This window comes from Esox lucius, chromosome 20, assembly GCF_011004845.1.
Source record: "Esox lucius isolate fEsoLuc1 chromosome 20, fEsoLuc1.pri, whole genome shotgun sequence".
Lineage (NCBI taxonomy): Eukaryota > Metazoa > Chordata > Actinopteri > Esociformes > Esocidae > Esox > Esox lucius.
In genome coordinates, this window is record NC_047588.1 from 847,845 (window position 1) to 874,570 (window position 26,726).

Sequence of the window (26,726 nt, forward strand, 5' to 3'; positions counted from 1 at the left end):
ATTTACAATATTATGTTGAATAAAAAATAAAAAAAGCAGTCTGATTTCTATTAAATATGTAATAAACAATGGTGGATGCCAATTACTTTTGTCATTTTCAAGTTATTTCAGGGAACATTTAGCATTCTTAATTTTTTGTGGAGGGGTACAAACAAATTTCAGCACGTCTGTATATATAAGAACGTGAAGACGCTGGATGAGTGCAAGCAGCATAGCCAAGTAGCCTACAGCTCAAGGAAGTCGTGAGAAGGGGATAAATCGTGAGAAGGCAAGGATGGAGGAAAAAACCAACGCAACAAGGCTGTAATATATAGGCCTACAGCTCTGATGCCAGTGTCCGAAATAAACTTTTTGTCTCACCGGCCAAGGGGACTGGTAGATGAAATAATCCACCAGCCACGCATATTTTTTACCGGCCAAAATAATGCATTCCCTTTTGTGCATTTTGTGTCACACCGAACACGTCATCACCACAGCCTGAGCATCATTTTCTAGCCAGCCTCTTGAAACTTCCAATTCTCATAGAACTTTTTTTTATGTGATTATTTTAAAACCATATCTTGAAGTTCTAAAAAATGTGGGCCAGGATTTCATTCCTATTATCCCCAAATCAAAACCTTGCTCACCGCTGTCACTCTTTGTTGAATCTGTCTCTGTCTTCCAGCTCCTGCTGGTTGAACCTCAGCCTGCTCCTCCTCCAGCACCTCTACCCTTCCCTCTAACTTTAGATACTGGCTCACTAGTTTAAAATACAGTGGGGAAAACAATTATTTGATACACTGCCAATTTATAGGTACTCTTCAACTGTGAGTGATGGAATCTAAAACAAAAATCCAGAAAATCACATTGTATTAAGTACAAACCCGATTAGAAAAATGTTGGGACACTGTACAAATTGTGAGTAAAAAAGGAATGGAATAATTTACAAATCTCATGTACTTATATTGAATTCACAATAGAATATAGATAACATATCGAATGTTGAAAGTGAGACATTTTGTAATGTCATGCCAAATATTGGCTCATTTTGGATTTCATGAGAGCTACACATTCCAAAAAAGTTGGGACAGGTAACAATAAGAGGCCGGAAAAGTTAAATGTACAGATAAGGAACAGCTGGAGGACCAATTTGCAACTTACTATGTCATTTGGCAACATGATTGGGTATAACAAGAGCCTCTCAGAGTGGCAGTGTCTCTCAGAAGTCAAGATGGGCAGAGGATCACCAATTCCCCCAATGCTGCGGCTAAAGATATTGGAGCAATATCAGAAAGGAGTTTCTCAGAGAGAAATTGCAAAGAGTTTGAAGTTATCATCATCTACATTGCATAATATCATCCAAAGATTCAGAGAATCTGGAACAATCTCTATGCGTATGGGTCAAGGCCAGAAAACCATACTGGATGCCCTCAGACGGCACTGCATCACATACAGGAAAGATACTGTAATGGAAATCACAACATGGGCTCAGGAATACTTCCAGAAAACATTGTCCGTGAACACAATCCACCGTGCCATTCGCCGTTGCCGGCTAAAACTCTATAGGACAAAAAATTATCTGTATCTATACAGGATCCAGAAGCGCAGGCGTTTTCTCTTGGCCAAGGATCATTTAAAATGAACTGTGGAAAAGTGTTCTGTGGTCAGATGAATCAAAATGTGAAGTTCATTTTGGAAAACTGGGACGCCATGTCATCCGGACTAAAGAGGACAAGGACAACCCAAGTTGTTATCAGCGCTCAGTTCAGAAGCCTGCATCTCTGATGGTATGGGGTTGCATGAGTGCGTGTGGCATGGGCAGCCTACACATCTGGAAAGGCACCATCAATGCTGACAGTTATATCCAAGTTCTAGAACAACATATGCTCCCATCCAGACGTCGTCTCTTTCAGGGAAGACCATGCATTTTCCAACATGACAATGCCAGACCACATACTGCATCAATTACAATGTCATGACTGCATAGAAGAAGGATCCGGGTACTGAAATGGCCAGCCTGCAGTCCAGATCTTTCACCCATAGAAAACATTTGGCGCATCATAAAGAGGAAGGTGCGACAAAGAAGACCTAAGACAGTTGAGCAACTAGAAGCCTGTATTAGACAAGAATGGGACCACATTCCTATTCATAAACTTGAGCAACTTGTCTCCTCAGTCCCCAGACGTTTGCAGTCTGTTATAAAAAGAAGAGGGGATGCCACACAGTGGTAAACATGGCCTTGTCCCAACTTTTTTGAGTCATGTTCACAATCCTGGACAGGCAGAGGAGAACAAAAAAAAACACATGAGTGTAAAATCCTTCATACAGTGCCTTGCAAAAGTATTCACCCCCCCCCCCCTTGGCTTTTTACCCATTTTGTTACCTTACAGCCTTTAGTACAATGTTTTTTAAATCTGAATTTTATGTGATGGATCAGAACACAATAGTGTAAGTTGGGGAAGTGAAATGAGAAAATTATATGCATAAAACTATTTTTGAATAGTTTAGAAAATTGGCATGTGCGTATGTATTCACCCACTTTGTTATGAAGCCCATAAAAAGCTATGGTGCAACCAATAACCTTCAGAAGTCACATAATTAGTGAAATTATGTCAGATGTCAATGATCTAAGTGTCACATGATCTGTCATTATATATACACACTTTTTTCGAAAGGCCTCAGAGGTTGCACCACTAACCAAACACTGCCATGAAGACCAAGGAACTCTCCAAACTAGTAAGGGACAATGTTGTTAAGAAGTACAGAAGGGTTAGGTTATAGAAAAATATCCAAATATTTGATGATCCCCAGGAGCACTATCAAATCTATTTTAACCAAATGTAAAGAACATGGCACAACAGCAAACCTGCCAAGAGACGGCCGCCCATCAAAACTCACGGACCGTGCAAAGAGGGCATTAATCAGAGAGGCAGCACAGAGACCTAAGTTAACATTGGAGGAGCTGCAGAGTTCCACAGCAGAGACTGGAGTATCTGTACATAGGACGACAATAAGCTGTACGCTCCATAGAGTTGGGCTTTATGGCAGAGTGGCCAGAAGAAAGCCATTACTTTCAGCAACGTTTTGAGTTTGCAAAAAGGCATGTGGGAGACTCCCACAATGTATGGAGGATGGTGCTCTGGTCTGATGAGACTAAAATTAAATTTTTCGGCCATCAAAGAAATCGTTATGTCTGGCGCAAACCCAAAACATCACATCACCGAAAAAACACCATCCCCACAGTGAAACATGGTGGTGGCAGCATCATGCTGTGGGGATGTTTTTCAGCAGCCGGGACAGGGAATCTGGTCAGAGTTGAGGGAAAATGGATGGTGCTAAATACAGGGATATTCTTGAGCAAAACCTGTACCACTCCGTGTGTGATTTGAGGCTAGGATGGAGGTTCACCTTCCAGCAGGACAATGACCCCAAACACACTGCTAAAGCAACACTTGAGTGGTTTATGGGGAAACATGTAAATGTGTTGGAATGGCCTAGTGAAAGCCCAGACCTCAATCCAGTAGAAAATCTGTGGTCAGGCTTTAAGATTGCTGTTCACAAGCGCAAACCATCCAATTTGAAGGAGCTGGAGCAGTTTTGCAAGGAGGAATGGGAAAAAATCCCAGTGGTAAGGTGGTTCTACAAAGTATTGACTTTTATTATTGTATTGCTTTACAATAATAAAAGAAAATCTTCAAAGTTGTGGGCATGCTCTGTAAATTAAATGATGCAATAATTCCAGGTTGTGAGGCAACAAAACACGAAAAATGCCAAAGGGGGTTAATACTTTTGCAAGGCACTGTATGTAAAAGAAAAAGAAAATATGTGATATGTTGATTTGTAAAGAATGGATTTATTGCTTGTTTTTTGGTTGCTATTGTATTAGGGAGGACATTGTAGTGTGCATTAGGTGCTCAAGTGTTCATGGACAACCGGGCAGATTTAATACTATAATAGTTTATATAAAGTATATCACAGAGGGGCGTCCAGTAGAGTGTGGGGTAGCGGAGGTTGGGGTACCACCTTTGACTAATATTCAGTCAGGAAAAACCCTGTTTAAGTACATTTTAGACATTTTAATGTTAAGAAATTAGTCTGAGCATCTCTCTACAATGGAATTGCTCATAATTAACATCAATAAAAACAAAATCTGCCTTAATACTGGTAGTAAAAATTAACAATAGTAAACCTGTTCTAAAAGCTCACTTAAATTATTCCATGACTGGAATCAACATTTCTGTTAGTCTGTAAATAGTGGAGATTTCACATTGTTATAATACATATCCTTTTTCAGTATTGTAAATATGATTTGGAGAGAGGAATGGACGGCTTTTGTGGGCTGGTATGTTCTTTTGAATTGCAGTGTAACAGTAAAGAGGCACATTAAGAGAACAGCGGTACGCTGTACCAATCAGCTGAGATTTGTTCAGTTAGACCAAAGAATGACAGGTCTTAGACTGAGCCACTCCAGTAACTCTCTGCTAATTTGCTCTGCTCCCCTTATCGTCCAACCCGACAAGAAGGGGTTAGGTTTGAGGCTGCAGTGTAGAGCTTGTGGGATGGGTGTGTAAATTAACAATGTGTGTTCAACCTAGATCATGATGATTGCTGTCAGAGCTATTCTATGCATTCATAAACACTACTTCCATATTACGTTGTGTGGACTCTTTACTTCTCCCTTTAGGGCATATAACAGAGTGAATACAAAAAGTGTTTCAACAATCCAGTTGCACTAGCTTCCTGTTCAAGAGTGCTTTTAAACAGGTGAGGAGAGTGAAAAAGTCTAGTTCTTTTCAGAGGAGGGTATTTGGGATCCTTGGGAAAGTGGGCCACAAGTCCCTCTGGTGAGCGGTTCTTTTTCTGGGGCGATGACGTGTAGGCGGCCCGGATTGGGAACAGACGCCATCGTCCATCTGTATCTGAGAAGGGGCTGTGGAGCGGTGCTGATCGTAGAGATCTGCAGGAGAGAGATCAGAAAGGCTGTAAGTCTGCCCAAGTCTGAAACACTTTTTGGAACGGGAGAGATCTGTCAAAAAAAGCCCTTCTGGAGTACATCTTGTAAGTATGGCACTTGTGTTTGGTCCACCTGGTTTAGCCTGTGTTTCTTGGCAACTGCAGTGCTTTACCATGCATCCCTTCCCGTCTTTCTGTAGCATGAGTTGCATGTTATAGGCTAAGCTCAATGTCTGCCTGGTGAAGTGTGGATTACTAAAGATTTCTCTGCACTTTATTTGTGGCTGTTTGTGCCCAAAACCCAAACAGCCCCGAAGTGAAAAGAGGCAATCTGTGCAGCTATTTAAAGATCACATAACCAAGCCAGCTGCTCGCATTTCCGCTCGTGTCGTAATTTAATAAACACTAGTGGAGTGCGCCAGCCAGTGAGTATGCACTCCACAATATATTATACAGTAACAACTCGTTTGTGATTCTTCCTGACCAGGGCGTTTTGATGCCCTGGTATAATTACTATTATAATTAAAGTACAATTATAGTATAATTAAGTATAATAAAGTACTTGGTATAATAGGTATGATTTTTGTATGTCTGTTGGGGGTGGGTGGTGCAGTCAACAGCAGGACTTAAAGTAACTTTTAACAGGAATAATTATTGTGGGTTTATGTATATATATTTAAGAGAATGTTCGGTATCAGTTGAAGCTGATTAGAATGAGCGATTAGATGGCCACTGACTCATAAGTTAATCAGGATTGATTCATTCAGCTACCTGCCGCAACGGAAACCATTAGGCCCACTCTCTCTTGTTTGTTTGGTCGATAGTTGAAAAAAGTTTCGCTCCATATCTCGTTAGCTCATGCTTTGCAGTGATGGTGAAGTGTTAGGGCTGTCTGGTGTTATCAGTTGGGCTCTGGACTGAAGACAGAGGTGTTATGAAATTTCAATGACGAGCAGAGTCTATCTGGTATTGCCGTTACGGAAAGGTGAGTGACCCAAATCTCTGGACTCGTGTGGCTTGTGGGGGTGCTTAAAAGCATTGATTGAGTGAAAAAGCAAGTCCCAGCAGTGACAGTTTATTTAAAAGGGAACTAGGTCATTTACATCCCTTTTTCATGGTCACCGTCCTAAGGGTAGGGTGTGGGTGTGAAAGAGAGAGAGAGAGAGAGATGGAGGAAGCATTAAGATGGATGATTCCTGTGGCTTTCAAATGACATGCGCTGATGCTTTTAAATGTAGAGCATAAAGATGAGGGCATGCCAAGAACACAACCATACTTTTGTAGGAAAGAGAAGACCTTGCCACTATGCTCTGTGACTCATCAAGTCCTTTTCCATCTCCCTGTCCTTGTCCATCTGGTCATGCTTCTGACCTGGATTATGTTTTATAGACCCTGGACACAGCCCACATGCATTCATTAATTACTACAATTTGTATTCTTCATATGTTCACCAGGCACAGCCAGAAGGGGAATGGTCACCTCTCTGAGCCTGGTTCCTCTCTAGGTTTTTTCTTAAGTTTCGGCCCCTTTTAGGGAGGTTATCCTAGCCACTGTGCATCAACACTGTTGTTGCTTGCTCCTTGGGGTTTCAGGCTGGGTGTTTTGGAAAAGCACTTAGTAACAACTGCTGATGTAAAAAGGGCTTCATAAATACATTTGATTAATTGATTGAAGCACCAGTAATGGGCGAGAGTGTGAGAAACCTCATCAACCACACTGACATGCTGTCTCATTCCGAGTTAGGGTGTTTGCGCCCCTTCTCCAAAAATTAAATGACAGTCCTTGTGTGGTTCAGTGCTTTGTCTAGCACATTTAGCTGACTTTGAATGAATTGATCTGTTCTCACAGATAAAACATAAAAAAGGAAGATTGAAATAATTACCAGCTTTGTATTAGTATGCGACAATAAAAAGAATACAGGAAATTCCCTTTTTTCCCTTTTTAAAAGGCTATAAAATAAATTATTTTGTTGTTAAAAAATACATTTAGGATTGCCATTTTGAAAGTTGAAAAGCCCCTGAATTCAACAACTCACAGGAAAGAAGGTGCTTATCTACTACCTGTTGTTCCTTTATTCTGTTAGCTTTCTCTTGAAGTAAAGCTCACACAGCAAGAGGAACTCGGTGTTGAACATGCTTTCTAAAGAAGAGGACATCATGTTCAATGACAGTCATGTTTAAATACCAACCATGGGGAAATCATGTGGCTAGTGACTGGAACTGGGTACCCAGTTGTGTCCCTGAGAGACAATTAGCCAAGCAGTGTGTGTGGATGTGTACGGTTGTTCATTCATAATTTCGCTGTGAGTGTTTATGTTTGTGATAAGTGTTACACCCTGTCCCAAGCCACATCCTGAACACACTATGGGGCTACCTCACGGCAAGGCATTGATTGGAAGGCATGTATTTATAGCTCTTGTCAGTTGGGCCCCTCAAGAGGATAGACCGTCACATTGAGTACAAAAAGGCTTTTGCCCTTGTGTAGTCATGGGTTAATTACAGGGTTCATTGAAGAAAGGCAAAGTCCTTTGTTAATAAAAGAACTACGCAGCTATTGAGCGCTAGCCCTAAAACGTATGATTTTACTTGATTTGGGACATATCACATTGAATTAATAAATTTCTGGTTAAACCAATTTTTTCATGGCATACCTGTGTTACGGATATAGAGGTGCTGGTCATAAAATTAGAATATCATCAAAAAGTTGATTTATTTCAGTAATTCCATTCAAAAAGTGAAACTTGCATATTATATTAATTCATTATATATTTCAAATGTTTATTTCTTTTAATTTTGATGATTATAACTGACAACTAATGAAAATCCCAAATTCAGTATCTCAGTATCTTTGAATATTACTTAAGACCAATACAAAAAAAAGGAAATGTTGGCCAACTGAAAAGTATGAACATGAAAAGTATGAGCATGTACAGCACTCAATACTTAGTTGGGGCTCCTTTTGCCTGAATTACTACAGCAATGCGGCGTGGCATGGAGTCGATCAGTCTGTGGCACTACTCAGGTGTTATGAGAGCCCAGGTTGCTCTGATAGTGGCCTGTTGGCCTTCTGCATTGTTGGGTCTGGCGTATCGCATCTTCCTCTTCACAATATCCCATATATTTTCTATAGGGTTAAGGTCAGGCGAGTTTGCTGGCCAATTAAGAACAGGGATACCATGGTCCTTAAACCAGGTACTGGTAGCTTTGGCACTGTGTGCAGGTGCCAAGTCCTGTTGGAAAATCTGCATCTCCATAAAATTGGTCAGCAGCAGGAAGCAGGAAGCTGGTAGACGGCTGCGTTGACCTTGGACCTCAGAAAACACAATGGACCAACACCAGCAGATGACATGGCACCCCAAACCATCACTGACTGTGGAAACTTTACACTGGACTTCAAGCAACGTGGATTCTGTGCCTCTCCTCTCTTCCTCCAGACTCTGGGACCTTGATTTCCAAAGGAAATGCTAAATTTACTTTCATCAGACAACATAACTCAGCAGCAGTCCAGTCCTTTTTTTCTTTAGCCCAGGCGAGACGCTTCTGACGCTGTGTCTTGTTCAAGAGTGGCTTGACACAAGGAATGCGACAGCTGAAACCCATGTCTTGCATACGTCTGTGCGTGGTGGTTCTTGAAGCACTGACTCCAGCTGCAGTCCACTCTTTGTGAATCTCCCCCACATTTTTTAATGGGTTTTGTTTCACAATTCTCTCCAGGGTGCGGTTATCCCTATTGCTTGTACACTTTTTTCTACCACATCTTTTCCTTCCCTTCGCCTCTCTATTAATGTGCTTGGACACAAAGCTCTGTGAACAGCCAGCCTCTTTAGCTATGACCTTTTGTGTCTTGTCCTACTTGCAAGGTGTCAATGGTCGTCTTTTGGACAGCTGTCAAGTCAGCAGTCTTCCCCATAATTGTGTTGCCATGCAGAACTAGACTGAGAGGCCATTTAAAGGCCTTTGCAGGTGTTTTGGGTTAATTGGCTGATTAGAGTGTGGCACCAGGTGTCTTCGATATTGAACCTTTTCACAATATACACATTTTCTGAGATACTGAATTTGGGGTTTTCATTAGTTGTAATTTATAATCATCAAAATTAAAAGAAATAAACACTTGAAATATATCAGTCTGTGTGGAATTAATGTATACATTATACAAGTTTCACTTTTTGAATGGAATTACTGAAATAAATAAACGTTTTGATGATATTCTATTTTTTTGACCAGCACCTGTATTTGGAGTGCCAGTTTGTCACGTTGTTTCTTGCTTGCTCACAGCTAGTTTGATTCCAGCTAAGTCAAAGCACCAGTTGTTCCCTTTAAGTAGATTCAGTGTCAAGCTTTCACATTGCTACATACCATCATTACCAAGTAGCCTACTAACATAATGCATAAGGCTCCAATTAAGCTTTGTTCTTGTATCTCTACTATGAAGCTTTTTTAAAAATAAATTTACATTTACCTTTGTGCCTTCAAATAAATATCTGTTTCTAAACATTCTAAAAGCAATTTATAACAGTATCTTGACGTGAGGTTGGACAAAATTATATAATGATGGTGATAGAAAGTGCTGGAACAATAAACCTACAATTAACACATACCCAACAACACAATTAATTAACAATAGTCAATGGAAACCAATATCACCAACTGATTGAGGGCTGGATTCAAACTCCTTCCAAAAAAAATAAACAATTGAAATCACAGGCTGTTCCAACTTCATGAGTTGTGTGAATTGAATCACGGCAACTCATAATGTGACTCAGTGGTGTGTATGGCCCCCATGTGCCTGTATGCACTCCCGACAACGTCTGGGCATGCTCCTGATGAGAGGGTGCATGGTGTCCTGGGGGATCTCCTTCCAGACCTGGATCAGGGTATCAGGGTTTTTGGAGAACCATTGGACGAACTGCATTGTGGGGTTGTTGACATGCTGTACTCTGCTTGCTGTTACCTACCTGGCTACCTGCCAAACCTTTTCAAATTTACTCTATATAAACTAATTGGTCAAAATTATATCATTACAAGTATCATTACAATGCCTTATCACTGTAATTTTTGTAGCAACAACACAGAGAAGAATGTTCGTCTTATGTTAAAGATAGCAGAGTTAGAGGCTCGGCTTCTGACGCAAATGCCAGGCAAGGATTATGCTAGTGTAGAAATAGAAAAATCTGTGTCAGTGCCACCAGGTAGAAACGATAGTTTTGTTAGCCCCCCGGCACAGCTCCTGCAGCCGGGCAATAACTTTCTCTTGGTCACTGGGAAGAAATGCCGTCGACCAGTTAAACCTGAATCGTTGCTAAATCCAACTGAGACTTTGGACAGGTTTTCCCCACTGGAGTCGGAGTCTAGGCCCGAGCCGTCTTCGGAGGGGAATGATCGGCAGGCATGTTCTACCGGTGGCCTTGAAAAACTAAAAACCTTAGTCATCGGCGATTCCATTACACGCAGTATTAGACTAAAGAATCAGCCGGCGATCGTACATTGTTTACCGGGGGGCAGAGCCACCGACGTAGCCACAAATCTGGGGTTGGTGCTAGCGAAGTCTAAAACTGGCAAGTATAGAGAGTACAGAGATACTGTTATTCACGTTGGCACCAACGATGTTATGATGAAACAGTCAGAGCTTACGAAGCAGAACATAGCATCAGCGTGTAAACTAGCTAGAAAGATGTGTCGGCATCGAGTAATTGTCTCTGGCCCCCTCCCAGCTAGGGGTGGTGACGAGCTCTAAAGCAGACTTGCGCAACTCAATCGCTGGCTGAAAACGGAGTTCTGCCCGTCGCAGGAGGTAGAGTTTGTAGATAACTGGCCTTCTTTTTGGGGCTCTCCCAGAAATAGGGCCAGGCCTGATCTGCTGAGGAGCGACGGACTCCATCCTAGCTGGAGTGGTGCTCTTCTTTTATCTAGGAACATTGACAGGAGTCTCACTCCTATAGCTTTAACATGAGATAGGGTGCAGGTCAGGCTGCAGGCTGTTAGCCAGCCTGCTAGCATAGTGGAGTCTGTCAATAGCATAGCCAGAGTAGTTAGTACAGCTTTACCTATTGCCACTGTGACTCGTTCTAGGCTGAGAAAAGTTAAACAAGGTAGTGCTAACAAAAACAACCTTATTAAGATAAAGCCTTCCTCCACCTCGGTCAAAAATAAAAATGATTGGGGGGGCGCTAGTGAGCAGAGCATGGAGTAGACGTGCTTTCAGGGGCTCCTCCTTGCCAATATTTAAAATCGTTATTTTGACAGTCTCGTACTTAATTTTATCAGCCTCAGGAATAACTTTACATACGAGGGGCTTAACCAGTTAAGTATATGCAACGATATGCCGAAGAAGCCGGTATAAATGATAAGTTTACATTGGTCACATGGAATGTAAAGGGGTTGGGTCATGTGGTTAAAAGGGGTCGCGTCTTCTCGCATCTCAAGTCACTAAAGCCAGATGTAATTTTTCTTCAGGAAACGCACATTAGTGTAAATGAGCAGCGCAGGTTGAGAGCGAATTGGATCTCCCAAGTCTATCAAGCACCTTTTACTCGCAAGTCTAGGGGGGTTGCTATTCTTTTCTGAAAAAATTTACCATTTCACCTTGATTATATGACAGCAGACCCATATGGCAGGTATTTGATGGTATCTGGGCATATTAACTCCCTTCCGATAACGATGCTTAACATCTACGGTCCGAATATTGACAATCCTGATTTCTTCCGTAAAGCATTTGATTTGATACCGGCTTCTGCCTCTAATGTTATTATTGGAGGCGACTTTAATTGTTATCTTGACCCGGTCCTAGATCGACTTTCTACAAAACCACCTCCTGCAATAACCTCAGTGGGAATTCTGAATGATTTAATTAAAAAAAGGAACATGGTTGAAATATGGCGACTGCAGCATCCTACAGATAGGGAATTTTCTTTTTATTCTCATGTCCATAAGTCTTACACTAGAATCGATTACTTTCTGATAGCTTCTGAATTACTGCCTACTGTTACTACTTCTACTTATCATAATATTTTAATATCTGATCACAGTCCAGTCTCTCTTAATTTCAAAAATATCCTGTCAAGTCCAAAATATAGCTGGCGCCTCAACCCTCTTCTTCTTGAGGACCAGTCTTTTATTGAGCACATGTCTGCACATATAGACGAGTTTCTTGCTACAAATGATAACGGAGAGGTCTCTGATTCTATTTTGTGGGAGACCTTTAAAGTAGTTATGAGGGGCCACGTTATTTCATTTGAATCAGCCAAGAAAAGAGAACTTAACAGCCGCCTCAGGGACATTGAAAAAATGCTTCCAGTACTGGAAGAGACCTATAGATCTTCCCTCTTAGCCGCTGATTACAAAAAGATCTTGAAATTAAAATGTGAATACAATACCATTCTTAATAAGCGTGTTGGTAGTCTTCTATTGAAAATTAAACAGAAATATTTTGAACTTGGAGATAAACCGGAGAAACTGTTAGCTAGCCAACTTAGGGGCGAAAGGGCTAAACAGGCTATTCACAGGATAAAATCCAAATCAGGCAGACTCCTAACCAATCCGAGAGAGATAAATGTTTGCTTCAGGGACTTCTATAAGGAACTGTAATCTAGTAAAGTAAAGGCCACTGAATCAGATTTCTGTAACTTTTTTGCCAATTTAAACGTTCCCCAATTAGATAGTGCAGCAAGAGATGACATGGAGGCCCCAATTTCTAAAACTGACCTTTTGAATGCTATTCAAGCCTTCCCCTCGGGAAAAACATCCGGTCCTGATGGCTTTGGCTGTGAATTTTATAAATCATTTCATGACAAAATAGTTCCACGATTCTATGAGAAATAAGACGCTTCCCAGTTCATTATATGAAGCAAATATTTGCTTGCTTTTGAAAGAGGGAAGGGAAGAGGTTGATCCGGCAAGTTACAGACCTGTTGCTCTCCTAAACTGTGACTTAAAAATACTAACTAAAGTTTTGGCGACAAAATTGTACACCCTAATCAGACTGGATTTATCCCGGGTCGGTTTTCTTTTAGTAATGTCCGTTTGCTTTTAAATACAATATATTCAGTGCAGGGGAAGAATACACAGGCTGCTGTTTTATCCCTTGACGCCCAGAAGGCATTCGATCAGATTGAATGGCCTTACATGCTAAAGACACTAAAACAATTTGGATTTGGCGAAAATTTCATTGAATGGGTAAATATAATTTATCTTAAACCAGTATCCTCTATTCTCACAAATTCAGATAGATCCCAATCTTTTGAGTTGAAGAGGGGTGTGAGGCAGGGTGACCCTCTTTCTCCTCTTCTTTTTGATATTACCCTGGAACCACTTGCAATAGGCATAAGGAGTCACCCAGGCATTCATGGGGTAAAGTTTGGTAATGTTGAAAGCCTTGTTAATCTGTATGCTGATGATTTATTGATCTGTTTATCAGACCCAGTGGTCTCAGTTCCCAACCTTTTGAATTATATAAAATAATTTAGTAAATTGTGTGGGTATGCAATTAACTGGGACAAATGTGAGTTCATGCCATTGACAAACATGTATCCTACTTTCTTGAAATCTTTGCCATTTAAATTAGTTACTACCCACATAACGTATCTTGGCCTCAAGATTTCCAGAAACCCCAAACTTTTACTGAAATTGAATTTTTTGGATATGATGGATAAACTTAAAGCTAATATTAGGAACTGGAAGTTGCTCCCTCTGTCAATGATCGGCCGCATCAATGCTGTTAAAATGGTTGCACTTCCGAGATTCTTGTATCTTTTTCAAAACCTCCCTATTTATTTGCCACTATCTTTTTTTAAACAACTGGATTTAGCCGTCCTGTCATTTGTCTGGGCAGATTATCCCCCTCGTATTTCTAAAGCCCATTTGCAGAAGGATTTAAAGAGTGGGGGTCTCGGCCTCCCTGTTTTTAGGCATTATTACTGGGCTGCAAATGCAAGGGCTCTCATTTTCTGGCAGTGGGGTCCTCCTTACGATGACGGTTCCTCTCCGCTCTGGTTAAAGATTGAATCCAGGTTTGTGTCACAGACCTCACTCCCAGCGTTGCTCTTTTCAAAGGCACAACCGTCTCACAAGTTGTTTAGCCACAATTATGTTCTTAGTAACTCTTTGAAGATATTGAATCAAATAAGAATATTTCTTGGATTACCAAATGTTTCAGTAAATTCCCCAATAACAGGCAACCACTTGTTCAAACCAGGATTGACAGATGGGGTTTTTTCAGACTGGAGGGAGAGGGGCCTATGTTGCATTTCAGATTTTTATATAGATAACAATTTTGCTTCTTTCCCTATGCTCCAGGCTAGATATCACCTCCCTCAGTCACATTTTTATCGATATTTAAAGGTGAGACATTTTGTTAGGGAGAACGTTTCTAATTTTCCAAATAGACCACACAATTATAATTTTTATGATACATTTCTCTTGCAACCAAACTCCAAACACTTGATTTCCCACTTTATCACTGCCTTTGAGACGCCGGCAAACACCAGTCATCTCAAGGAGGCATGGGCGAAAGAACTGGGAGTCCCACTGTCGGAGGAATTATGGAACGAGGGCCTGTCCGGTATACAGAAGTGTTCTATAAACTCTAGATTTCGGTTAATTCAATTTAAAGTCATACATAGACTGCATTACTCCAAAACTAAACTTCATAAAATATTTGATTCAGTGTCTCCCATGTGTGATAGATGTGGCGGAGCCGAAGGTTCACTTTCACATTTATTCTGGTACTGCCCAGTACTGGACAATTTTTGGAGTGACATATTTAATTGGTTCTCTAAGCAATACAAAATAAGCATTCAACCAGACTGTAACCTGGCAATCTTTGGCTCCTCTGAAGGGACAACAACCCTCCCTTCCCACTGTAAGCAGGCTCTCAAAACAGGCATGGTAGCGGCCAAGAAATTGATTTTACTTAACTGGAAGTCTCCATCGTCTCCTTGCTTTAAGAGGTGGCTCAACGAAATGGTTTGTGTTTCTAGAATGGAACAGATTCGCCTTAGCAGAGGGGATGCACCAAACTATTATGAGAAGGTGTGGAAACCATTTTTGACTTTACTTGATGATACTTAAATGACCAATGTATGAAACAGGCTTTTATGTATTTGTACGGTTTTATCTCTTTCTTTTGTATTTTTTCGGTACTGAATAAGGGTTTGATTCTCCTCTCTGGGCCTTTTTTTTAATTATTATTTTTTTTTCTTTTTTTTGTGTGTGTGTGTGTGTGTGCTTGTTCTTTGTGTTTTATTTTCTATTTCTACGTACATGACGGTATCATGAGACAGGAAGCACTGGACTACCACTGGTTATTGTGTGTATTCTCATATAGTTTCTGTCTTTCTTTAATCCATGTAACAACGACATATGCTGTATACCCATCTTGTATGTAGGTTTTTTCTATTTTTTGTAAAAGTTTAAAAAAGTTAAAATAAAATATAAAAAAAAAATAAAAAATGATTGTATCACTTTGCATCTCAAAATGTGACTCCAAAATATTAGATCCCTTGCTCCAAAGGCAGTTGCAGTAAATGAATTAATCTCTGATCATAAACTAGATGCTATTGGTTTATGTGAAATGTGGCTAAAGCCTAATGAATTCACTGCCTTAAATGAGGCCTCTCCTCCTGGTTATACTAGTGATCATATCCCTCGTGCGTCCCGAAAAGGAGGGGGTGTTGCTATTATTTATGACAGTAAATATAAACTTACTCTCAAACATATCACAGAGTTTCATTCTTTCAAAGTTTTACTCATGAAAGTTAACCAGGCCGATAAATAATTTTACATAGCTACTATTTATAGGCCCCCCGGGCCATACACATTGTTCCTCAATGAGTTTCCAGAATTCTTGTCTAACCTTGTAGTCATGGCAGATAGTATTCTAATTTTTGGCAATTTCAATATTCATATGGAAAAGTCCAATGATCCTCTTCAAAAAGCCTTTGAAGCCATAATTTACTCAATGGGTTTCATCCAACATGTCTCAGGTCCAACACATTGCCACAATCATACCTTAGATTTAGTCCTGTCACGAGAAATAGATATTGTAGATCTAATAATTTACCCCCAAAATCCTGGATTATCGGATCATTGTCTTATTACATTTATCGTTAAAACAAGAAATCCACTTGCCCCCCAAACAATGAGTTTCAAAAGCTGTACTATAAATTCTCGGACTACAAATAAATTCCTTGATATTCTTACAAGTTCGCTCATTAACGACAGAGTAAATAAATCTGTAAACGATCAAATCAAGGATCTAAACTCAATACTGCGAAAAACATTAGACACAGTTGCACCACTAAAAACTAAAGAATTACGCAAGAAGAAACCTGCTCCCTGGTACACAGACAATACTAGAGCACTTAAGCAAGCCTCCAGGAAATTGGAGCGAAAGTGGCGCTCCACCAAGTTGGAAGTATTTAGACTAGCCTGGATAGACAGTACACTACAATACCGAAATCACTCACGTCTGCTCGATCAGCTTATTTCTCCAACCTGATTGAGGCGAACAAAAACAATCCAAAATTTCTCTTTGATACACTTGCAAAGTTAACAAAAAAGCAAAGCTTAGCAAGTGAAGTTGGTCTTCACTTTAGTTGTAATGAATACATTAACTACTTTGATAAAAAGATCGTCACCATTAGAAAACAAATAACTGACTCCTTAAATAGTTATGGTCCTCAAAATCTCAGTTGTCCAAAACATTTCCAGAACCTCCCTGACCAGGTGTCAATGGGGACACTTGAATTTTTTGATACCGTATCGCTCGACACATTTACAAAATTTGTAATGAGTTCTAAACCCACAAACTCTCAGCTAGACCCGTTTTCTACAAAATTACTTAAGGAGTTATTTCCTTTGCTAGGTCAGCCAATGCTGAACATAATAAATTGCTCCATTTCCTCCGGATGCGTACCAAACTCACTAAAAATTGCAGAAATTAAGCCTCTTCTAAAAAAATCTAATCTAGATCCCGACATATTAAACAATTATAGACCAATATCGAACCTCCCGTTCCTCTCAAAAATCTTAGAAAAATGTGTTTCCCATCAACTGAATGCCTTCCTAAAGACAAAAAACATTTATGAAATACTCCAGTCCGGTTTTAGATCCCATCATAGTACTGAGACTGCACTCGTGAAGGTAACAAATGACCTTCTAATGGCCTCAGACAAAGGTTCCGCATCCGTCCTGTTGCTTCTTGATCTTAGTGCTGCTTTTGACACTATTGATCACTCCCTTCTCTTAGAGAGACTGGAAACCCATATTGGGCTATGTGGACATGTTCTAGCCTGGTTTAAATCTTATTTATCTGAAAGATATCAGTTAGTGTGGATGGCATATCCTCTGACAAGTCAAAGGTATGCTTTGGAGTTCCTCAAGGCTCGGTTCTGGGCCCATTATTGTTCTTACTATATATGCTCCTTCTGGGCGATGTAATCCGAAATCGCAATATTAACTTTCACTGTTATGCTGATGACACACAGTTATATATTTCAATGAAGCATGGAGAAGCCCCTAAATTAGCTATTTTGGAAGCATGCGTTTCAGATATTAGGAAGTGGATGACAGAGAATTTCTTGCTCTTAAACTCAAATAAAACAGAAATGCTCCTTTTAGGACCCTAAAAACAAAGAGCGTTGTTAGCAGATCTCACTGTGAACCTCGACGGCTGCATGGTCGTATCCCAAAAAACTGTAAAAAACCTTGGTGTTACCCTTGACCCTGACCTCTCCTTTGAAGAACATATAAAATATGTCTCAAGAGTTACTTATTTTCATCTTCGAAACATTGCAAAAATTAGAAACTTTCTATCAAAAACTGATGCAGAAAAATTAATCCATGCTTTCGTTACTTCTAGATTAGATTACTGCAATGCTCTTCTCTCTGGTTATCCAGACAAATTAATAAATAAACTTCAATTAGTGCTGCACACGGCTGCTAGAATCCTAACTAGAACAAAAAAATTTGAACATATTACCCCTGTCCTGGCGTCCTTACACTGGCTGCCTGTTAGGGTTAGGGCTGATTTTAAGGTTTTACTCTTAACCTATAAATCAATACATGGACTTGCTCCTACTTACCTTGCTGAAATGATCCATACATACATACCTACACGTAACCTTAGATCGCAAGATGCAGGCCTTTTAATTGTACCTAGAATTTCTAAACAAACAGCTGGCGGCAGGGCCTTTTCTCATAGAGCTCCACTCCTGTGGAATGATCTGCCAATTAAAATTAGAAATGCAAACTCAGTGCAAACTTTCAAGTGTCTACTAAAAACTCATCTCTACAGCATGGTTTATAATTAGGTGTAGCCTGGCCCGGGGGCGTGAAGGTGACCAGTAGGCTTGATACTGTCCACCCTTGCTGTCTTGCCAGGTGGGCTCTCGTCGCCACTGGGATGCTCTCCCTCCAATGCCTTTTGGGGGAAGAGTCACTGGCTTGATGTTGACTCTCTGTTGCACACTTGTGCAATTGGGCTGTACGTGGATTACTTGGTTTGGGGTGCCCGTTGCTGTCCCTGTCCTTGTCCACCTGGTCATACTTCTGACCTAGTCTAGAATCAAATAGACTCTGGATTTAGCCCGGAGAAATTTATTTATTATTCCAATTGGACTCTTAATATCTCACCCGGCACAGCCAGAAGAGGACTGGTCACCCCTCTGAGCCTGGGTCCTCTCTAGGTTTCTTCCTAAAATTCGACCTTCTTAGGGAGTTTTTTCCTAGCCACTGAAATTCAACACTACTGTTGTTTGCTCCTTGGGGTTTAAGGCCGGGGTGTCTCTGTAAAGCACTTTGTGACAACTGCTGTTTGTAAAAAGGGCTTTATAAATACATTTGATTGATTGATATCAGTGAGCTGCTGGAAAGTCTGTGGCACTACTTGGTGGTGTCGAATACAGGTTCTCAATTGGATTCAGGTCTGGGGACTGTGCCAGTCAATGGCATGCATGCCTTTGTCATCCAGGAACTGCCTCCACACTGGCCACTTGAGGCCGGGCATTTTCCTGCACCAGGAGGAACCCAGGGCCCACTGCACTAACGTAGGGTCTAACGATGGGTCTGAGGATTTCATCCCAGTACCTAACAGAAGTCAGGGTACCGTTGGCTAGCACATGGAGGTCTGTGCGACCCTCCAAGAATATCCTTATGCTACCCCCATGGATTCGGTTTCTGATGGTGTGGTCAGAAACATGCACACCAGTAGCCCGTTGGAGGTAATTTTGTAGGGCTTTGGCAGTGCTCCCCCTGTTCCTGCTCGCACAAAGGAGCAGATACCAGTCCTGCTGCTGGGTTGATGTCCTTCTATGGCCCTCTCCTGCTCACCTCGTCTAATGGACAGTCTCCTGGTATCTCCTCCATGCTCTTGAGATTGCACTGGGAGACACAGCAAACCATCCGGTGATGGCATGTATGGATGTGCCATTCCAGAGGAGCTGGACTACCTGTGCTACCTGAATGGGCTGCAGGTACCGCCTCATGCTATCATAAGTGACAGCAACACAAGCAAAACATTTGTACTTGGCTATATGCAAGTACAAATGGCAATTCTAAATGTGCAATTAAGGAAAATGTATGGTGCATGTGCAACTGAAATGCAGGGATCCAGAAATGAGGTTCCCGAGGTAGACATGTACATGTAGCAACTGAACACGTCCTTATCAGACTTTGTAAAGCAGAGTCCAATTTTACAAGAAGCGTAGTGCAACACGCTCCTTGCGGGGCAGTACTAAGCGGTGGGCAGGTGGGCATGGTTTGTGTTGGGTACAGTGTTCAGCAGGGTTACAGTGGTAGGGAAGAAATTGTTCTTGAGCCTGCTAGTGCAGGAACAAAGAGACCTGTGCTGCCTTTAGACTTCCTGTAATCCACAATGAGCTCCTTGGTTTTCTTTGCATCAAGGGCCAGATTGTTGTCAGTGCACCATGCCATCAGGCACTTTGACCTCCTCCCTGTTGGCTGACTCGTCATTGTCACTGATCAGGCCTACTATTGTGGTGTCATCTGCGAACTTGACGATGGTTTTGGAACTGTGTACAGGAACGCAGTCGTAGGTGAAGAGGGAGTACAGGAGGGGGCTCAGCATGCAGCGTTGTGGAACACTGGTGGAGGAGGTGAAGTTGACAGACTGGGCTCTGTTAGTTAAGAAGTCCAAAGTCCAGTTGCAGAGAGAGGGGCTGAGTTTGTTGTGGAGTTTGTTGACCAGCCTAGAGGGGATGGCCATTTTGAATTCTGAGCCAAAGTCTATGAATTGCATTCTCACATAGGTGTTGGTTTTGTCCATTTGGGTCAGAGCAGAGTGTAAATCTGTGGAGATGGCGTCCTCTGCAGACCTGGTGGATCGGTAGGCAAACTGGTAGGGCTCTAGTGTTGGGGGGAGTCTTTTGTGTTTCGTGGGGTTGAGTGTGAAAGGATGGAAGTCACTCAGGCTAGACGCAGTCGACTGCTTCGGCACTGGTACAATGGCTGGCACAATTTATATCCCTGAAGTTAAATTGACTTGGTGTAAAATGTCAATGTGTTTCCATCATATTTTTAACTCTGATAGAACTACTGATAGTAGTAGTCACAAAAAACTGTCAAATTTCAAATGTGCCTCTGATCTTCACATCATGTTTTGCTAAGTACTGGAAGGCTACTCAGAGAGGCAACATTATAAAACTACAAAGAATAAGGGCAAGGTCAGTTTTATTTGTTCAAATGAGCACAGAACATAAACCTAACGATCGGGTGGTCGTATGTCGCTATGGTCCTTTCTTTTCTTTGGGTTTCTTTAGGTCCTCATTATTAATTCACTACAAGGATGCGCACACATGACCCCTCCCGACGTGGTCCCTGCACATTCAATAAACTCAACCTGTACCCATTCCTGCATGTTCTCAATCAAATACTTATTTCTTGTCACACATGCGCATTGCATTTTCAGCAGAATCAAAAGGATCCTGTCAAATGGGGGGAAATGTTTTATTCTGTAGAAGTGAAGAATATCCCTATCTGTCTTGATTTTCATTAGTTCTTTGTGAAATTATATTACTCTCATATAAAACTGTGGATGGAAACGTAATTAGTATAGGTGATTGCTAAAAGAATTATAAATAGAGTTACAGGATAGTAACTGGGACACATTGTTCTAAAACTATTATTAGATTTACAGTTGTTGTAAGATTGAACTCGAAGAGAAAAAAGTAATGAGACACAACCACTAGCCCTTGTTTTCTGGGATTACATTAGCAGCATTGATTTTGTTTATTCCCATTAAATCTGGTTAAATATTCCTAGCTGTGTGTGACTATGTTTTGTGCTCTCTCCGGGAAGAGGGACTGAGCAGAGAGGGCATTTCCAGGGAGGCCTGAAACCTCCCCCCAACAGACCTACCTACTGCTGCCTGGGGACCACCACCTCCAAATGCAAATGACCTTCTCTAATGTATGTCTCTTCCGAAAATGCTAAATTGGATTTTCATAAATACTAATAATGAAAGTCAAAGTTTACATTTTGCCATTTGAGCATTTTTGGTCTAAAGAAAACATTTTGTTTTTCAGGAACTGCTGACTGTTGTGCCTCAGACCTTGTAATGGAAAATCGTGGTAAGTTTGACTCTTGTTTTGGTTTGTGTGGTAATGCAAGGTACAGGTAACTGGGTACATAAAGAAAACCTTACACTTAAGGAAATTATGGGGGGCATGCACAACTCCACCACTTAAAGGGCAAGGGTTATGGAGTTTTGTATAATGCTGCTACTTGGTGAACAACTTACAGCCCCATTCATTATGGCGCCCTCTGTTTGGGTAGTGTGAGAGGCTCCCTCTCAGTTAAAACCATCCTGCTGAAGGGCCCTGGCCCCGCCTGTTATCCAAGTCAAGACAACAGGTTTAAAGCAGTACTTGACATTCACTTTTTTGCTCACCGGCCATTGTGGCTAGTGGTTTTCCAAGTTACTAGACATTCAGCATTTTCACAGCCACCATTTTGTTGTTGGGAGATGACATTGTATTTGCTAAAAGTTGACTGTGGTGTGCTTCATCGTAGCCTGTCTTGTTCACACTGTCGATCACTGGCGTGCAATGCAATAGGCCTAACACAAATGGACCAAAATCAAACAATGTATGGAGGTAGTGCTCATGGGAGTTGTAGCGACGTAGCTCGAATTGTCACTTTCATTGGAATGAGACTACAATAAAAAAATTACAAATTGTCCAGCACATCCTACATATGCTCAATTGGATTGAGATCTGGGGAATTTGGAGGCCAAGTCAACACCTTGAACTCGTTGTTGTTTTCCTCAAACCATTCCTGAACCATGTTCGCTTTTTGGCAGGGCGCATTATCCCGCTGAAAGTGGCCAATGCCATCAGGGAGTACCGTTGCCATGAAATGGTCTGCAACAATGCTTAGGTAGGTGGTACGTGTCAAAGTTACATCCACATGAATGGCAAGACCCAAGGTTTCCCAGCAGGACATTGCCCAAAGCATCACACTGCCTCCGCCGGCTTGCCTTCCTCCAATAGTGCATCCCGGTGCCATGTGTTCTCCAGGTGAGTGACGCACACGCACCTGGCCATCCACATGATGTAGAAGAAAACTTGATTCATCAGACCAGGCCACCTTCTTCCATAGCTCCGTGGTCCAGTTCTGATGCTCACGTGCTCATAGCCACTTTCGACAGGAGTCAACATGGGCACCCTGACTGGTCTGCGGCGATGCACTGTGTGTTTCTATCAATACCAGCATTAACTTTTTCAGAAATTTAAGCTACAGTAGCTTGTCTGTTGGATTGGACCACATGGGCCAGCCTTCACTCCCCACATGCATCAATTAGCTATGGTTGCCCATGACCCTGTTGCCGGTTCAACACCTTTCCTTCATTGGACCACTTTTAAAAGGGTACTGACCGCTGCAGGCTGGGAACACCCCACAAGGGCTGCAGTTTTGGAGATACGCTGTCATACGTCATTTAGCCATCAGAATTTGGCCATTGTCAAAGTGGCTCCTTACGCTTGCCCTTTTTTCCTGCTTCTAACACATCAACTTTGAGGACAGAATGTTCACTTTCTTCCTAATATATCCCACCCACTGACCGGTGCCATGATAATAAGATTATCAGTGTTTTTCACTTCACCTGTCAATGGTCATAGTGTTATGGCGGATCAGTGTAAAGCGTAATGTTTTTGGCGACAGTACATACCCAATACATACACAATGGTGTAGGAAACACCCCACCTGGCTACACTGTTAATATGGAAAAAGGTTCCTCATACAGTCACATTCGCTGCAATGTTTCACAGGTATTTTATATATGAGTGCAAATTCATGTTTTACCATGCCAACACACAAAGGCGGTGCGATATTTTGGGAAGGGTGATGCCTTTCAATTTTCAATGCAGGAAATACTCTGTGTATAGATATATAGAATGCCACCCACCAAAGTGGCTAATAAGAGTGACTATGTTACACACCACAGCCAAATTATACCTGCATTTGGCAGGTGGGCTGGTGCCACTGTCAAGCCCTGGTTCAAAACACATGCGGATTGTCCCAGCTCTTTTTCTTTCTCTTACTGTTTCTCTCACCCTGTGTCTCTCTCAAAACAAGTGTAGTGTGCCCCACTGTATGTAGGGCAGTAAGAAAAGAAGAGTAGAGAGATATGGTCTAAGACCCCCTTGCTCATAAGAATACCTTTATATTCATATGAGCAAGACCACCATGTTCAGTAAACTCTGTAGCTCCACTTAAATGAGCAGCCTCTTTATATAATGGCGTCGTTGAGGATGGCTGCCATTTTTCCTGCTCCCAACCAACTTTGCAGATTTCTTGTTGTTACTACTGATGTGTAATTTTGCTACATTCGCAACCACGTTATTAACCTATACCAGACAATCACTATTGGACATCAGAACTGCACTGGAATCACCTTTTTAGTCCAGAACATCAGGCAATGGGATACCCATTGTTGTGCTTACCTGAGCAAGCACCAGGAAAATGACGCCGACGAAGTAAGCATGGGAAGCAGTGTGGAGTTTTGGTCCGACTGTGGCTGCGGGGAAACCGTGCTCCTCTCCCAAATATTCTCTTAGCGAACGTCCAGTCACTAGACAGCAAGCTGAACGAACTTAGGAGCAGGCTAGCTTTCCAGCGGGACTTTAAGGGCTGGAGCCCTCAATCCCAGAAGCAGCCATTGTTCCTAAAGGGCTATCCATTCATCAGCACGATCGAACAGCAGAGTCCGGTAAAAGCAGGGGGGTTGGTGTCTGCTTCATGGTAAACAATCTTTGGTGTCTGGATGTGGACTGCATCTCTTCTGGATGCTGTCCTAATCTGGAGCATCTTATGATTAAATGTCGCCCTTATTATCTACTCCGGGAGTTTACATCAGTCATTTTAACAGCTGTGTACATCTTCCCCCAAGCCATTGCTGGGGCTGAGCTCCGAAAACTTTTTTCGAGTTATCGATAGGCTTAAATAATTTACATCCGGAGGCTGCCTTTGTTGTTGCTGACGTTTTTAACAGCAACAATCTGAAGAAAGTCCGACACGTGGGAAAAACACTCATGAAAAAGTCTACTCTCCATTTCTTCACGGATATAATGCCCTCCCCCTTCCAGCTTTTGGCAAATCAGACCACGCTTCGATACATTTGCTCCCTGCTTACAGGCAGAGGCTAAAACAAGAGAAGCCAGTGACGAGGTCCATTCAACGATGGACGGACGAATCGGACGCTGACTTACGTGACTGTTTCCTCACCACAGACTGGGAAATGTTCTGAGAGGGATCTGGAGGCAATATCAACGAATACACAGAATCAGTGACTGGTTTTATTAGCAAATGTATTGACGATGTTGTACCATGTACAAATACAAAATAATTTCCTAATCAAAAACCATGGGTCAACAGTGGTATCCTTGCCATGCTAAAGGCACAGACTACAGCATTCAACTCTGGCGGCATGGACATTTATGAGAAATCCTGGTATGATCTCAGGAAGGCAATAAATACAGCAAAAAGTCAATACAGAGTCAAAGTAGAATCTCTCTACCAGGGCTCCAATACCAGGAACATGTGGAGTGGTCTGAGAACCATCCCTCACTATAAAGGCAATACAGGTAGTGTGGGGGAAGTGCCGGCTTCTCTCCTTGAGGAATTGAACTCTTTCTATGCTCGCTTTGAGAACATCATCCCCGGCATGGATACTCAAATGGACCAGGACAGCTGCCCTTTCCAAATGACCAGGTCAGTCGTCTGTAAAGCCCTAAAAAGGATTAACACCCGCAAGGTTCAGACAACATCTCAGGCTGTGTTCTCAAAGTTCCCGGGGCTGTGTGCTGAGCCCGCTCCTGTACTCTCTCTTCACCCACGACTGCCTGGCAACTAATGTCTCCAACACCATCGTTAAGTTTGCTGACGACACCACAATCATAGGCCTTATCTCTGACAATGACGAGTCAGCCTATAGAGACGAGGTAAGGTCACTGACTTCATGATATCAGGATAGCAACCTCCAGCTCAATTTCAGCAAAACGTAGGAGATGATTATTAATCACAGGAAGCAGCAGCGGGGAGACCATGCCCCAATACACAGCAATGGGTCAACAGTAGAGAGTTCACAACATCAGGTTCCTCGGGGTCAACATCAGCAATGACTTGACCTGGTCTCATCACTCTAATGTCGTGGTGAAGGAGGTCAGGAAACGGCTCTTCTTCCTACGCTGATTAAGGAGATTTGGCATGGACTCCAGGATACTCACCAACTTCTACAGATGCACTATTGAGAGTATCTTGACCGGCTGTGTCACCACCTGTTATTGCAGCTGCACTGCCCTCGACCACAAAGCACTTCAGAGGGTGATTAAAACAGCAGAGCTCATCACAAGGTCTGACCTGCCATCCCTGCAGGATCTCTACACAGAGAGGTGTAGGAGGAGGAGCAAATGGATCATTACAGATCCCAGTCACCCATGCCACGGACTGTTTATCAAGCTGCCATCAGGCAGAAGGTACAGGAATATTCCGTCCAAAACAAACAGGCCACGGGACAGCTTCTTTCCTCAGGCTCTAAGGCTGCTCAACTCGGGAACCCCTCTTTCCTTCCAACCATAGTCCCATGCACACCTGTCACTTTTTATCATGCTCATCTGCCAATTATATTATATCATGCACGCCTGTCACTTTTACATTGTGCTATCGGTTGTATAGTTTTATAGTTATTATTGATGTGTGTTTTTGTATAGTGTTATTATTGATTGATTGTGTTATCAACTTAATTTTTTATTATAATTACTGTTACTTTTAACTTTTAAGTAGGGAAATCAAGCATTTCTTTGCCATAACTTGTTATTGCAAATGACAAATAAACCTTTAAACTTGAACTTGCCTGGCAAGAAAACCAATGAAAATACACTAGACAGGATCATAAAAAAAATACAACTACTTAAACCCAGGAGCACACTCAGGAGGATGTAACTTTACAGAAATTCCTAATAGGAGCGTATCAGTAGAACATAGTTCTATTCTCTCTGTTTCTGTCTGCAACACCTAGACCATTTAATGTCACAGAATGCATCCCAGGTTTGTTCAGTGCCCGTGTGGTCTGGCATGAGCTTATGTGACTTCAGCAAGGTGTGCTAACGTGCCTCTCTGGGAGGTCAGAAGCAATGCCTTCTGTGGAATACTAAGAGTATAAAAAGTAGTCAGGCCAACAGTGAGATTATGCAACTCAATCATTACCAACCACACTCTACTACTTGAAAATAGTCTGGCTGGGTTGCCTTGCCCCTTTTCTGCTCTAACCTCTCCTTTCTCTAC

At 41.9% G+C, this 26,726-nt stretch overlaps 1 protein-coding gene across 8 annotated transcripts in view; it reads left to right on the forward strand.

Annotated features, from left to right (window-relative positions):
- The window catches only part of phactr4b (phosphatase and actin regulator 4b), a 126,586-nt gene that overhangs the window by 46,853 nt on the left and 53,007 nt on the right, over window positions 1-26,726 (forward strand). For 7 of the 8 annotated variants that reach the window (XM_034288741.1, XM_034288740.1, XM_034288737.1 and 4 more), the window contains 2 exons: window positions 21,243-21,353; window positions 21,470-21,514. Coding sequence is in view for 2 of the 8 variants with exons in the window: in XM_013132791.3 (XP_012988245.1) it covers window positions 21,502-21,514 (13 nt within the window). In the remaining 6 variants the exon portion in view is untranslated. Of the gene's footprint in view, window positions 1-4,641; window positions 5,038-21,242; window positions 21,354-21,469; window positions 21,515-26,726 lie in introns of those variants that run through there. The other variant, XM_034288738.1, reaches the window with a different exon arrangement.